The 13,943-nt window shown below is 45.5% G+C and overlaps 1 protein-coding gene across 5 annotated transcripts in view; it reads left to right on the top strand.

Annotated features, from left to right (window-relative positions):
* Nucleotides 1–13,943, top strand: part of myo1b (myosin IB) — a 59,651-nt gene that overhangs the window by 26,581 nt on the left and 19,127 nt on the right. For all 5 annotated transcript variants that reach the window (XM_047337035.1, XM_035604596.2, XM_047337034.1 and 2 more), the window contains exons 4-10: nt 1,386–1,480; nt 4,201–4,305; nt 6,162–6,208; nt 8,290–8,353; nt 10,751–10,849; nt 11,925–12,028; nt 13,369–13,516. In XM_047337035.1, coding sequence (XP_047192991.1) covers nt 1,386–1,480; nt 4,201–4,305; nt 6,162–6,208; nt 8,290–8,353; nt 10,751–10,849; nt 11,925–12,028; nt 13,369–13,516 — 662 coding nt within the window. The remainder of the gene's footprint in view (nt 1–1,385; nt 1,481–4,200; nt 4,306–6,161; nt 6,209–8,289; nt 8,354–10,750; nt 10,850–11,924; nt 12,029–13,368; nt 13,517–13,943) is intronic.

Consider the following 13,943-nt stretch of genomic DNA (forward strand, 5'->3'; position numbering starts at 1 on the left):
GATATTTAGGAGGGAGATTAAGCCCTTGATGGTTTCAAAGCTGTCACCATTGAGTTGAATCACTACTCTCTTTTTTTAAACTTCGATTTATCGTCTTGCTCAAGGGCACTTAAGCTGGGTGGACAAATCTTTTGTGACATGAGCCCGAAAACTACATTCTCTGACCAATTGCATTTTGACCCAGTGGCCCCATCCCTCCTGTAACGGTCCACCAGCACAGACCGACCCAAAGAGCTCACCGTGGAGGTCTTGGACGACTCGATATTCCACATCCGCTTTACTCTGTCTCAGACTAACTCACCAAACTTCCCAACAGCACATTTTGAGTGCGTCACGAAGCGTGCCACAATCGCAGCTATTACCAGACATGGCTTTGGAAAAAATTCCAGAGGAATGAAAGCCGATGGGGGGGGGGGCGGGAGACCTCTAGCAAGCTAATTTGCACTCTCGTGTCCTGCTGGAGGAGAAAGTTGGAACATGTTCCTGCAGCACCGTCTAGTCGGTCTGCTTGCCAAACAGAAGCTGTAAAAAAAAAAAGAAAAAAAAAAAGCTGTTGCTGTAACCTCATCCTTTCTCCTTCTGTGACTGTATCGCATCGAAATTACAGACGGCCGTGCCACACAAGATGTCAGAAAAAGAAATTGTCATTGTGATATGACCCCTCACATCCATCCACCCTACTCTAAAACCATCATGAGGGACTGTCTGCATAAAGAGAACAAATAATATATTGTTCTGGAGTTCAGTGGGGGGGGGGGGTCATAACCAGTCCTACGTTCCCATTGTATCTCTGTCCTGGAATGTGTGACAATAGGCTTCATTTAATAAGGGGAACACCCCTTTTTATTATTCAACGGTTTTTGCTGTACTCAAACACCTACCAGGTTGTGTTAAAAGAGGCTTCAGTTTCAAATTAAACGCTTTTCATAGTGAATCTTGGAAAGTGATTATGGGAAAGTAAAAACTATAAGTTTTATATATATTTTTAAAACCCACTGGCTTTTAAGCATATAACTGCTTTTTATTTAGCTTTTTTTTTAACAGCAACCTTTATTGCAGTCATGTTTAAGTTTGGGAACAGGAGCAGGATATAAAATATCAAAAGCCAAATCCCGAAAACATAAAGCAGCCAGCGTTACTAAATAAAGGCCGAATCGCTCCGGTCCCGCGGCTGTCGTACAGATGCGACCTAATTTCCAGTAAAGCCACACACTGTTGATTAGGCTTCACCCATGTAGCCTGACAGAAAAGTGTATTATTCCTCTAGTAGCCCATAACGTTGACCCAAAATACCCTCGGAAGTACTTTGAGTATTATGCAAGCTGAGGAGCAATTCAGTTGCGATATGAGAGCTCATGCCTCTGTGCCCCTTTTTTCTCTTCCAGCTACGCGTTGGCGGATGAGGCCTACCGTTCGCTGAGGGACCAGGACAAGGACCAGTGCATCCTCATCACAGGGGAGAGTGGGGCTGGGAAAACTGGTAAGAAGCCAAAATCTGTTTTTTAATTTTTATTTAATGTTCTTTTCAGGCCATATACACTCTGGTCCAGCAGCAACCCTGCTTCACATACACTTAACGCACGCAGTATTTGTACGTGCTCATATCAGTAACACATCTTTTTTCAAAGCATGAACATGAAAAGGCCTTCATTTATAGCCGCAAGGGAAACAAACACCTCAGTGATCAACAATGGGTAGAAGTCACCGTAGCTCTTGGAGGGCGAAAGAACCGTTTTGTCTGCTCGTCTGTTTATGGTCTGCTCGGCTTTGTAGTCGAAACTCTCCATTCCGTAAGGTCACTGAAAGAGGGGGGGCTGTTATGTATGCAAGTCACAGTGCAGATTTAGATCAGATCGCCCTTCTTTTTTTTCTTTTCAAAAGGCCGTTTTGTCCGGGGGAGCGAACGTCATGTTGATACATGAAACGCGACAGTAACCGTGCGCCCGGACCCGTACGTGGGGCGCGGTGAAAATAACTGATAAAAGTGTAGACAAAAACAAAGTGGACCCGCGGCAGACAGATGGTGTCATCGTTTTAACGACGCTCTCGCTCCCCTTCGGTCAACATCCGCGCATGGCAGTTACGGAAAATTAAAAAAAAAAAAAAATTGGACCATTAAATGCACACTATGTTGGAGGCAGCGGCTTTTACACGCACCGTCCTTTTATTCCCCCGTCTTTTTTTTTGTTTTATAGCGGCGTGGCCATGTACTGGAGCAGATTCACATACCTTACAGAAATCCAAGGGGAATGGAATTTCCTGGTCTCTCTGCTGCCAGTGCCATATCGCAGGTCTCCGTTGGCAGCGCCGCGTTGCAAGAAAAAAGCCGCGTCGAGCTGGCAGGACACAAACTGGGGGGAAAGCACACAGTCCCAATCTACTCATAAAATAACCGCCTATGCTATCAGAGACACAGGCATACATTCATGCTTAATAACTGCTCCCATTATGGCAAGTGGCTGGCAGCATTTCTGCTTTAATACATGTTCACTTAATGCCTTTTTTTTTTTTTTTAATAAGAGTCGTCTCCATAAGCATTCACAGCTCTGCACTAATGTCTAGACTTAATGTCTCTGTCAACTTCGGACTCAGCACATTGTGATCCGCCACACTCGCATGTGTTTGACTGAAGTGTGGGAGGGATCTTGTGACCACACCGTCCATTTGGTCGAAATTAAAACTCGCCCTCCAGCTTTAATCAGAGGGTTGTGAGAGAAATGATTATATAAACAGTAACCGCTATCTCTAGTGTATTTTTTTCTATATAAGTTCTGAATATGATGTGGCAAAAAAGTTGAAAACATGGCTTGTCCTACTGAGAGTTTTGCTCGACAAAAATCATGAAACACATGTTCTCAAATGTATAGTTACGTTTCAGTTTTGATAAAAGTAAAAGTATGATGGTATAAAACAACTAATTCGACCCAGAATTTCACCCAGCCCCGCCGCAGTCTCATGCGTATTCACACATGTTACACGACTGGTACCTTATCTATTTATTGCCTGTATCGATTGTAGGACTTTGGGTTTTCAAGCCGTTAATGGTCTTGGACTGTTGGTACACTGATCCTCTGGCTGAAGCCCAGATCCAATGACGGGGAAGGAGCGATATGATAATGAAACGGAGCAAGGACAAAGCGATAGATAGAACAGCGCAGGGTTACAGATTGTGTTTTGCAAAATGAACAAGCTTTTCTTTGAGTGTTCACAACCTCTCTTGGATATTAAACGACCTCAGTCCCAAGAAGCTGAGGTTGAGGAGATACATTTTGATTTTAGCAATCAGCAGCCCTGAAGCTTTAAATCGGAATGGGACCATCACAAAGGTGCCTTACCCTCGCGATATAGGTCACTGACTTTCACGCCTTGATGTTGCTTCAGATGCACCGGAAGTGTACAGGAGACATCACTTACGTCTTACTGTGAGAGATTACTGAGGGTGTTTCTACCCCGCAAGATGAAAACTTGAAGGTAAAGTGACGCGACACCGTGCTGCTCGGCAAAGGAGTGACTCTCGGTCCGACCCCCTCCTACCTGAGCAAAAATGTCTGAGCTTGTTTGTGTGCCAGGCTCATCAGCAGTCCGTACCCGCAACTGCTGTCAAGCGCCTCTCTATCCTCCCCTGGCACACGCCGCGCACGTCATCAGTTCTGGGTCACTGTCATTTCACTGGACTGGAGAGATGATTCCGCTGCCAGCAGTTATCCCACCAGGCATGTCACTTGTCCCAGACAGCAGCCGGCGCCTTTTGAGCCCGTGTTCTGTCCCCACCCCCCAATGTGGGAGCTCATTTTTGGGAACACGCTTCGCTCTCAGGGCGCACGCTCAGGGCGTCTTTGATCAGTTTTTCTGACATGAAAAAGGGGATAAACGGCGATAATCTCGGTCGAGTTGAGCTTCTCCGGTGCATCCCTCCGGTTCCCGGCGAAATGAGGAGTTTGAATGACGAGAACCTGATGCAATAACGGTCATCGAATTAAAACAAAAGTCCCGTCTCAATATTACGATCTCCTCCTCTGCTCTGTACCCAAGAAAAACCAATGATCACACCCTTGTCATTATGGGTGTCAGGGGGGATGATTTAAGGGGGGGGGGGGTTTACTGGGTGTATGGTGAAATGGTAGCACTTGCTCTTCAGTCATGTCTAGCAAAGAAATTGAGACTAATGTGTGTGTTTATACGTGCGTGTGTGTGTTCCAGAGGCCAGTAAGCTGGTGATGTCATATGTGGCAGCGGTTTGTGGGAAGGGCCAGGAGGTGAACAAGGTCAAGGAGCAGCTGCTGCAGTCCAATCCCGTGCTGGAGGGTGAGTGAAGCGCCACGCACCCCGACTTTTTCTGATTGAAGATGTAGCGACCAGTAAAACACATTTAATCATTTTAAAACTCTCAAACTGATAATTAGCTGTCCAACATAACGTTTAGTTGTCGACACTGACAAACACATGAACCTCATAAAGCCAATATATTGAAATAAATTAGCAATAGCAAGTGTCATATTGCAACATTGGCCCTATTTTAGAGCAGAATTTCTGTATTTGTACATAAATATTTCTGTGTTGTCTGAACACGTATACAGAACAGCAAAGGGTTCATTTTCATAAGTTGAATGCCTTTATAGCCTCATAACAGTTAATATCATAAACAATAAATTTAGATGATGCAACTAACTCAATGTTAACTCACCTTTAACCATTTTTGAATCTTGACATATCTAATCCAATAAATCAAAGGTGAGATTAAAGGAGCATTGTGAGTTCATGCCCACAACACGTATGTACACATTAACTATCCAAAGGCATTCTGATTCTAAAAGAAAAAGAGAACGTACTGACTATAAATACTGTCTTAAAAAATAAAATAAACAGGGTTTCTGTTTGTAAAAGTGATGTCATTATGAAACTGGGCCTTACATGGAAATGTACTGTCACAGACAAAGAACCTGTAAATACCGTGTAATTTTATTTCCTTTGCTCACCCCCCTGAGCACCACACACACACACACACACACACACACACACACACACACACACACGTACTTACTGTCTCACATGTTCCCACATCTCACTGCTGGCACAGTAACAGCTGTATTTTAATTGGGGGCAGTGGACAGGAAATGCTCAGGAATGATGAAGCGGTGTGCCCGGGGTTGAGTCCCTGCAGAGTAACCCTACACATCTGCAACAGTTTAACTCCTGCAGATCTAATTGCCCTGATGCTTAAAACGTGTGTGTGTGTGTGTGGGGGGGGGGGGGGCATAGTTATCCTGCTACACACACACAGTGTATCCGTGTCATCTTTGCTCTTTTTGACGCCCGTTCGCGTTCTTCCAGAATCATTATTGGTTTCGTTCGCTGCTCTCTCCTCTTAATTCGATTCCCTCCTTGCTCTGATTCCCCGTTCCCCTTTCGCCCTTTATCTTTTCTCTCGGCTTTTCTCTCGTTCTCTCTGTCCTCCCTGGCCCCTCCGGCCGCTATTGTTGCAGACCAGCAGCAGCCCACACGTTCACATTAACCGTGGACTCAAACACCCATTTCCATCAGCCGTTATCAGCAATTAAGCAGCTAGGCTGATGCCCTTGTGATTCCATGACACATTAAGAGCATCTTAATGTAGATATTTGGTAAGAAGCAAATGGAGAGCGCCATGGATTGGGAAAAAATAATCTTCTCTAAATGATTCTCATATGCCACAACACAAGGGCCTACTGTACTAGACGTTTGCAGTGAGACGTTCACCGTGCTTTACGCACCCCAAAAAACAAATCATACCTTGCAACACTTTGTTTGAACACCATGTTTTATTGTTGTTTATTTATAAGCATGGGCACATATTGAAGCACTTGTGATTTGAATGTGGCGTGACAGCAAGGTTTAGCCCTCCCCTAAGCCTGGAAAGCCCCGGTGCTTTGCTTAATCCATACAGAATTATGGGGCTTCATCAGTACAAATGGCTTTGACATCCAGCCCCAATATGATTGACAGCTAGCTGCAGGGGAGGGCACAATGGGAAGCATCATTTAACTAAGTTTATGAATAATTGTAAACAGGCTTTGGGGGCTGTATTCAATATATTAGCTTTTCACTTTGTACTAGATGGATTGACATAAGTGTTTTCCGATATTTTTTGGTCACGTCTTAATTATTTCCCCCTCCCTTCACAGCTTTTGGAAACGCCAAAACAGTGAGGAACGATAACTCATCCAGATTTGTAAGTATCCATCTTTAAAAAAGAAGTAATACCTGCATGCCAGCAGTATGTGACACAGACAATTCATCCGCTGATATGCATATGCTTCTAATTTAGGCTTTAGTTAAATCTGGCATCGGGATTTTTCTTTCAAAATAAAGCCCCACAGTGTTTCTTAAGCCACTGCATGTTCTCGTCCCCATCTGTTTCTTTTCATTTACACTGTTACTCGATCATTCACGTCCTTGCGTCAGCTTGGCTCTGCAGGACCACAACTCTTTTTCTTTTTTTCTTTAATTGAGATTGCCGCTGTTGCATTGAAGTCACATCAGGCTTTGTTATGTCTTGAGGGTTTAATCAAACTTCCCAAAATGTTTATACGTATGAACTGATTTCTAAATGCACAACATGTCTGTTTCCTTTAGGCACATGTCCTTGAAAACAGTTTATGACATCGGCATGTCGGTCATAACTGTTTTGTGGCTTTAGTCGTGTGCATATTCAATGTTTCTTATGTAATCGCAGGGTATTTATTGGATGTGTACAGTGTACCAGCACTCACACTGCCCCAGGTTCATGTATTTCCCTCACACATGTTACATTGCCTTTGTAAATGCCCTTTTACTTTGACTCATACGCTGCTGTTCATCAATTATGCGACTGAGTGACAAATCCCAGTGCAGCCCAAGCACACTGAGCAGCAATTCCAACGTAAAGTTTTAAGTTTACATTTGTTTATATTTATTTTGTTCTCCGTTGAACAAAGGTCCACTTGTTTCTAACTTGATGGATTGTCCTCATGACCTACAGGAATCCAATGCTAATCTTTATGGAAGACAGAGATGTAATCACACAAATGATTCAGCGTCTACGTCACTGTTTGTACAGACGGACACGAATCCAGAAAATGAGTTAACTTCCAGGCAGTGGCCGTGTGAAAAGAGGACGGGCGGGTTTTGTTTTTCCCAAGAGGGCAGTCTCCCAGCCTGAAAGCAGCCTGCTTAGGTTTCCGCCACTATGACTTGACATTACATCAGATCCCCCATATCACTTATGTTCATTGTTCTCCCACAAATGTTTTGGTACCTGCGAGTTCTTCAAAAAGTATCCATGGTGTGATGCCACAAGACTGTGGGTCTGGTTTGTTTTGTCTGAACGTCTCATGCTTTACACTGTGACGGAAACCGGTTATTCCAGCCAGTAGCAGCAGGGAGAGTCGCCACCAATGTGCTTTTCCCGTCCTAATTTCAGATTTTCCACTACATTTTCATCTTCTACCTACACTGGCACACGCAGCGTGCCAGCGCTCGGACTTGCAGTTGTAAGAAAGTGTATCATAAAGGATTAAGCCCCTCACCTTAAGCACCCTAACCTTGGCATGAACCTCCAGACGAGGACTTCGGCCCTTCCCACTATAGGCCAGTTCATCAGAGCTCGATCAGTTTTATCAGAAAACTATAAATCAAACTGCCACTTCATCTCGCTGAGTGCGGCAGGCTTATTGAGCTTGGCTGGAGCCCACTTCACCAGTAGAGCTTGGCCTGTTCCGAGGGACCCGTCTGCTATTAATACATCAGATGAGGAAAAACACACTGGGCTCTCTGTTGTAACTTCCAACTTTCAGACAGAAGGAGGCGAGGGGGGGGGGGGGGGGCCCAAAGTGTTTTGCTTTAGGCTTCTAGTTGAAAGAGATTGGCGGGGAGGGGGCTGTCCCTGCCTCCAGTCACTTCATAGCATTCGGTTTTTATGACTGGCAACCCGTGCTTTGGTTGTAACTTGAACGCTGAACTGAACAGAACTCGTGAGCTGGGTTTAATAGAATAGAATAGAAAACTTTATTCATCCCGCTCGGGGAAATTCACTTGTCACAGCAGCACAGTATCACACAGGGTAGCAAAAAATACAATTTCAAAAAGCTTTGTACATATATACAGAATGCAAAGACCCGTTTCAATATCGTGGTCTTTGCGTGGATGTGTATACGTAGCCGGTGACTCGGCTCACAAAGTGTTTCAAGCACAGACACGGGCAAAAAGGCAAATCACATATTGCGTTGAATATGGTATAATTTCACTTGTAAACTACTGTGCTCTGATCCACAGGGGAAGTACATGGACATTGAGTTTGACTTCAAAGGAGATCCTCTGGGCGGAGTCATCAGCAACTGTGAGTAGTATTGAAAAGAAAATGTAAATAAGAAAAGAAAATGTACTGTTTGTGCAAGGCGGTGGCCCATGCCATACAGTACATGGCATCGTAACCCACTTTGAGGACGGCTTGTCGCAAATGTATAAGTAAATATAAAATGTGCACTCACACCATACGCAATATTCTACACGTCACTGCAACGGGGAGCAAAGAAAATCGACTGTGCTATTTGGCAGCGTGGATGTGCTAGAGGCTCAATACTCATTGACAATCAATGTAGTTTTCAATCTGTTGTAAAGCCTTGTTTTTGAAATAATAGTGGAATCAATTTTACTAATGTAGCCACCCCCCCAAAAAACATTACAAACTACTAATTTGCCTCAATTGGCTTTTTTTACAATCTGTACATCATCTGATGCCTCTGTCCCGGGACAGGAAGTGAGAAATTCCCCTGAAAAACAGGCCTCGGCAGGGGGGAGAAAAATGAGTGAATCTCTGTAGGAGCTAAAGAGGAGGGGGTCTCTCCTCCACAAGTCTCTCTGTGAAGAGTGGGACTCAAAGAAAGTGTATATCTGTATTTAAGTAGTTTATGATACTACTTAAACTACGTTGCACTGGCTTGGTTTCCCTTTTCTTTTTCTGTTTATTGTCAAAAGAAGCCGTTCACATTTTCCCACTGATGAGGTGCAGACTTTTGCGCGATTTAAAACCAAACCTCAGATTCTCCGATTGAACCAAAAGGGCACCTCTCCATATGCCTCCTCTCTCCCTGCCTCTCGCTTTCCTCCCTCTGTTTTGGTTCGATCTCGCCTCTGTTCACATTGTTGTGTCTGTGCTGGCTCCCCTGCCAGAGGTCACGGAAACAAAGAGAGGAGCTGAGGGCCGAGACACAAATAAACCTCTGTGCGCTGGCCTGAGTCAGCCCCCGACACAAGGGACTGAGTGTGAGGAAGAACCGGTGGCATGTGACTCGCTACACACAGAGCCGGCCGACAGACGGATGAGGATGTCTTTGCAGGGGGAAGGTCCTGGGTGGATTTCGCCTCACTTCTCGGCTCATTATTTCCTCCTAGATGTTCATCCCTGGGAGTCGTCCGACCCTCCTACTGTACAAAAAACAACAAAAAAAGATGGCTCTAAAGGCAATTCTCAGTAGCTCTGGTAATTATAGAGCGGGGAGGCTTCTTTTGGCAGCCAAAGCCTTTTAGTCAAAACATAACAGGATATTGTCCCCGCGTTGTCACTTTAATTTGTGTTTTCTCATCTACGGCAAAGAGAACGCGCTGTGAGCCGAGGGGGCCGTAAACGCCGCTCCGGATGCTTGTCATCCGAAAAAACTGCGGCCCTTTAAAAAGCAAACGAGAGATGACGGAGCGGCTCGGCTGGACTCGAGGCGTGGGGTTACTTTAGTCCCCTCTGGATGGCAACAGTCAGCGACTCCTCATTTCCCTCTTGTGTTTTTGACAGAATGGTGTCGAAAAAAGACAACAACCATCTACATAAAAGCAAAGAAGTGGGATGAAGGGAGCGGGTTCCTCCGTGGTGTTTCTCTTCCCCTCGGCGTCTTCGATCGCAGCTCCGTACTGCTGCCGTCAGCCACGCGGCCGCGAATGTTGTATTATTGATGGCGCTTCGCTCTTGTAGGGCCACTTATGTGATTCCGTGGCCAGTGGGTGTCACGGATTCCCATCAAGCCCCTCGATTCCGCCTCCGCCGAGCCCGGGGTCTCCGTCTAGGGCTCTCCAGTTTAGGCGCTTGCGGAGTGTCCACAGATGCGGTGGAGCACTTCGGTCCTCTCGGCGCCCACCGATTGGTGAGTCAGCTCTGAAAGGCTGCAGATCCACAAACGGCCTGAAATGGGACGGTGGCTTGAAATGGAAGTCGGCGTGGGAAATGATTTCCAAACGTGTCCACTTTGGTGAAATGTAGACTCCGAAGTCTCCCGAAAATAGGATCTGTTTCTAACCAGACAAACTGAATGCTCTCATCCGGGCAGGCTGGCAGCGGAGAGGATCTCGAGTGGCCTCTGTTGCTGCGGAGCTCTCCAGTAGGTCTTTAATTAAATCATACTCAGCCTAATGCGGTGAGTGGATGACGGGTCCCCTTTTAATCAGGTGCTGTTGCACTTGGTCGGTGGCCCGGGAGAAAAGGGCTGACGCTTGATATCCTCGTGTGGTTTTTCTCCTCTCGTGCACTTCCTGTAGTGTTTATACACACAACATTGGCCCGGTCCCCTTAGCAACTCGCACCCATCGTTGAAACCAGTTTGAGCTCCGTGCAGATGCAGGCTCGGCTCACGCAATACTTCCGCGAACCGCCGCGGAAGTATTTCTATTGATAGGAAAGGACTTTTTGCCATTGTGAGTCATTGTTTCCTTTTTTTTTTCTTTTCTTTTCTTTTCTTTACTCTTTTAGATCTGCTGGAGAAGTCGCGCGTGGTGAAACAGCCGAGAGGAGAGAGGAACTTCCACGTGTTTTATCAGCTCTTGTCCGGAGCCTCTGACGACACACTCAGTAAGTCATAAAAATACAGAAAATGGGATTTAAATAGAGGCATCAGTGTATTTTTAGATGGTTTGCTTGGGGACAAACGTAGCTTAGAGATTAGAGGGTTTATTGATCTGAGAGAAAATAAATAAATAAATATATATATTAAATGAAAGCTGAAATTCCCTTCTTATCAGACCAAATCACAAACTGGCGTTGCAATATATTTAGCCTGTTTGTCTAGAACAATTGCAGGCCTCTGAATATACACATCTCTGCTCACAGGAAGTAATGAATCAAGCTTCACGGTGGCCAGTGGGCAGTTATGTGCCCCGGGAAATTAGACTCGCCATTGTTGGACCTTCTGCCACATTGTTTATTAATCATCATGCACCAGGCCGGGATGTTTCAACGTGATCGTGGAGCTTGTGTTCCCAAAAACGTTTTGACAAAAACTCGCACTCTCGTAACTCTCCGCCCGGAGTCACCAGCATTTTAAATCCTTATGTTTAAAAGTCTTATGGAAAACGAACCCTTTCCGCAGGATTTCAGCCGCACAAACACATGGGGAACGCATTAATGACCCCAGCCTTCCTTCCTTAACAAACACTGCAGAGAACAAAAGACCGCAAAACCTGTTCCCTCTATTTGCTATTCCGCGGACAGAGGGCATTGTTTTATGTCCCGAGCGCAGGAGAACAATATAATGGCCATTGACTTCAGAGTGCACACATCAGAGGGGGCTTGATTTAGCTGTAGTTAATGCGAGAGCTAATGAAATCTGACACATGCAGCCCGCGAGAGGAATAGATTTCTTTGCTGCAAGATAGGAGGGCTTTTAAGAGGGGGCTATTTGATCTCCCAGAGTTCATGTTCACAGCACTGACTCAGGGTGTGCTCGCATGTGTGTATGATTTGTGTGTGAGGCAGTGGGTGTCCCCCATTTGAATATCGAATCATCAAGTGTAGTGCTGCTCAAGCCCATCAACATAATATCGTGTGCACGTCTGTAACTCGCACTCAATGCAAATTGCAGCCTGCGTTAAACAAGCGTAGTTTGAATTGCGACCGCATGGTTTGTGTGTGCGTGTGTTTGTCACAGAGAAGCTGAAGCTGCACCGGGACTTCAGCAAGTACAACTACCTGAGTCTGGACTCCGCCGCCGTCAATGGGCTGGACGACGCGGCCAACTTCCGGACAGTCAGAGTGAGTAGTGCACGCGCATATATTTGCATATTACATGTTCTCCTGATTCCTACATAATCCTAGTTGACTTCTAAAGGACAACCTCCAAAACGTACCCCCACCCGCGGGACTAGAGCAGTCCTGATTACAATTTCAAATTGAAACCACAGACGGACCCCCACGGAAAAAAGTCACAGTGCTCAGCACCGACTAGCCGTTGTTGCATCGCGTCAAGTTAATCTAAATCCTGTACAGAGGGTAGAGGCAGTCTGACTTCTCCTCATCTCCCGGACATAACACAGTGTGGATTATGAAAGTTGCCCTCAGATTCGCTCCCACCTGTTGCAAAACCACGTGAACTTTGAACCGAGCCTGAACTTGGAAGTGAACTAGTACCTGAGCCTACCAGGGTTTGTACTGATTAACATGGGAAATTCCATGAATGTCCTTCAAACAAAATCTCCTCAACAATGGTTGGGCTCGTAAAAGGGCTCAGTGGCAGCAGCACTCAGGTGAAAAAGGAGCAGCTGTTTCCTTTGAATCAAACAGGTCGCAGGGTGTCGTCTGCATGTGCAATGCCCCTACTTTTTTGTGTCCTTACTGATAGGGGGACACACAGGATGTTGTGTCTGTGCGGCACTATTGTTATCCGTCACGCCGCAGCATGCTCCCGCTCCTGCCTTTTCGACCTATTCTGTCGCATTTTTGCTGTGCTCGCTTCACATCCTGCTTCTCATCAGCCCTGGCGTGGAGTTTTTGGACTGTATTCCCATACAGCTGCATTTCGCCGCTGGGGGGAAAAAACAAAACAAAAGCGCGTCCCCTCCGTGTGGCCTTCGCTGTGACAATGAGAAAAGAGCTTTAGCTCAAGCACTGTAACAAGTTAAATTTCAACAAAGACTCCACCACGCACAAAAAACAAAGTAGGGTATAGTGTTCATCAGCTGTCTAAAGGAAGTTGTTTTATAGTTTGCTCCTTGGATGGCATTTAAATCAGAAGCAACTGGACTTGGTTGTAGATTCCTACATCTTTGGAGACTCTTGCAGAATTAAAGGTTGAAAAGTCATGGTTTCCTGGTCGACACAGATTTTTGACCACAGATCACAATCTCATCGGTTCCGGTTTGCACAAATACATCTTTTGTTGGTGATGTCTAAAAAAAAAAAGACAGAATTTGGGATCGAAGAAGATATTTGAGTCGGAAATGTATAAACTCCTTTGTCAAATTAATTATCATAATAACACCACAGACACTGTCATTTTGCACTGCATTTACAGCATATAGTTCCATTTTGCATCTGTGTCCACAATATTGGTCGATTTATGACCCCCTTTTTAATTAATTTTTTTGCCCTCCCAGAATGCCATGCAGATCGTGGGCTTCATGGAGGATGAGGTGCAGTCGGTGCTGGAGCTGGTGGCCGCCGTGCTGAAGCTCGGCAACATCGAGTTCAAGCCAGAGTCGCGCTGTAACGGCACGGACGAGAGCCGCATCAAAGACAAAAACGGTGAGTCGACGGATGAACAAACGGAAGGCCAAGAGTCTGTCTGTCCTCCGTGGAAACCCCTGATCCTTTTCCACATGACGGACACCTCCATTTAATTTACTCTGCTGCATCAGGTTTTTTGTGAACAGCCGAGCTGTCCACAAAAATATCAGACAAGCTGATTCATTTTCCCTCTTACTTATTTACACTGATGTTATTTTAGTTGGCATTTTTACACTTATTACACAACTGTCAACATACAGCTGCCCTAGTGTTGACACACTGCCCCCTGTAGGCCGCTCACTCGCTGCTGTAGTCCTCACCAAATCAGTGTTTTATGATTTGTGTGTGTGTGTGTGTGTGTGTGTGTGTGTGTGTGTGTGTGTGTGTGTGTGTGTGTGTGTGTGTGTGTGTGTGTGTGTGTGTGTGTGTGTGTGTGTGTGTGTGT

Source organism: Scophthalmus maximus, chromosome 14 (assembly GCF_022379125.1).
Source record: "Scophthalmus maximus strain ysfricsl-2021 chromosome 14, ASM2237912v1, whole genome shotgun sequence".
Classification (NCBI taxonomy): Eukaryota; Metazoa; Chordata; class Actinopteri; order Pleuronectiformes; family Scophthalmidae; genus Scophthalmus; species Scophthalmus maximus.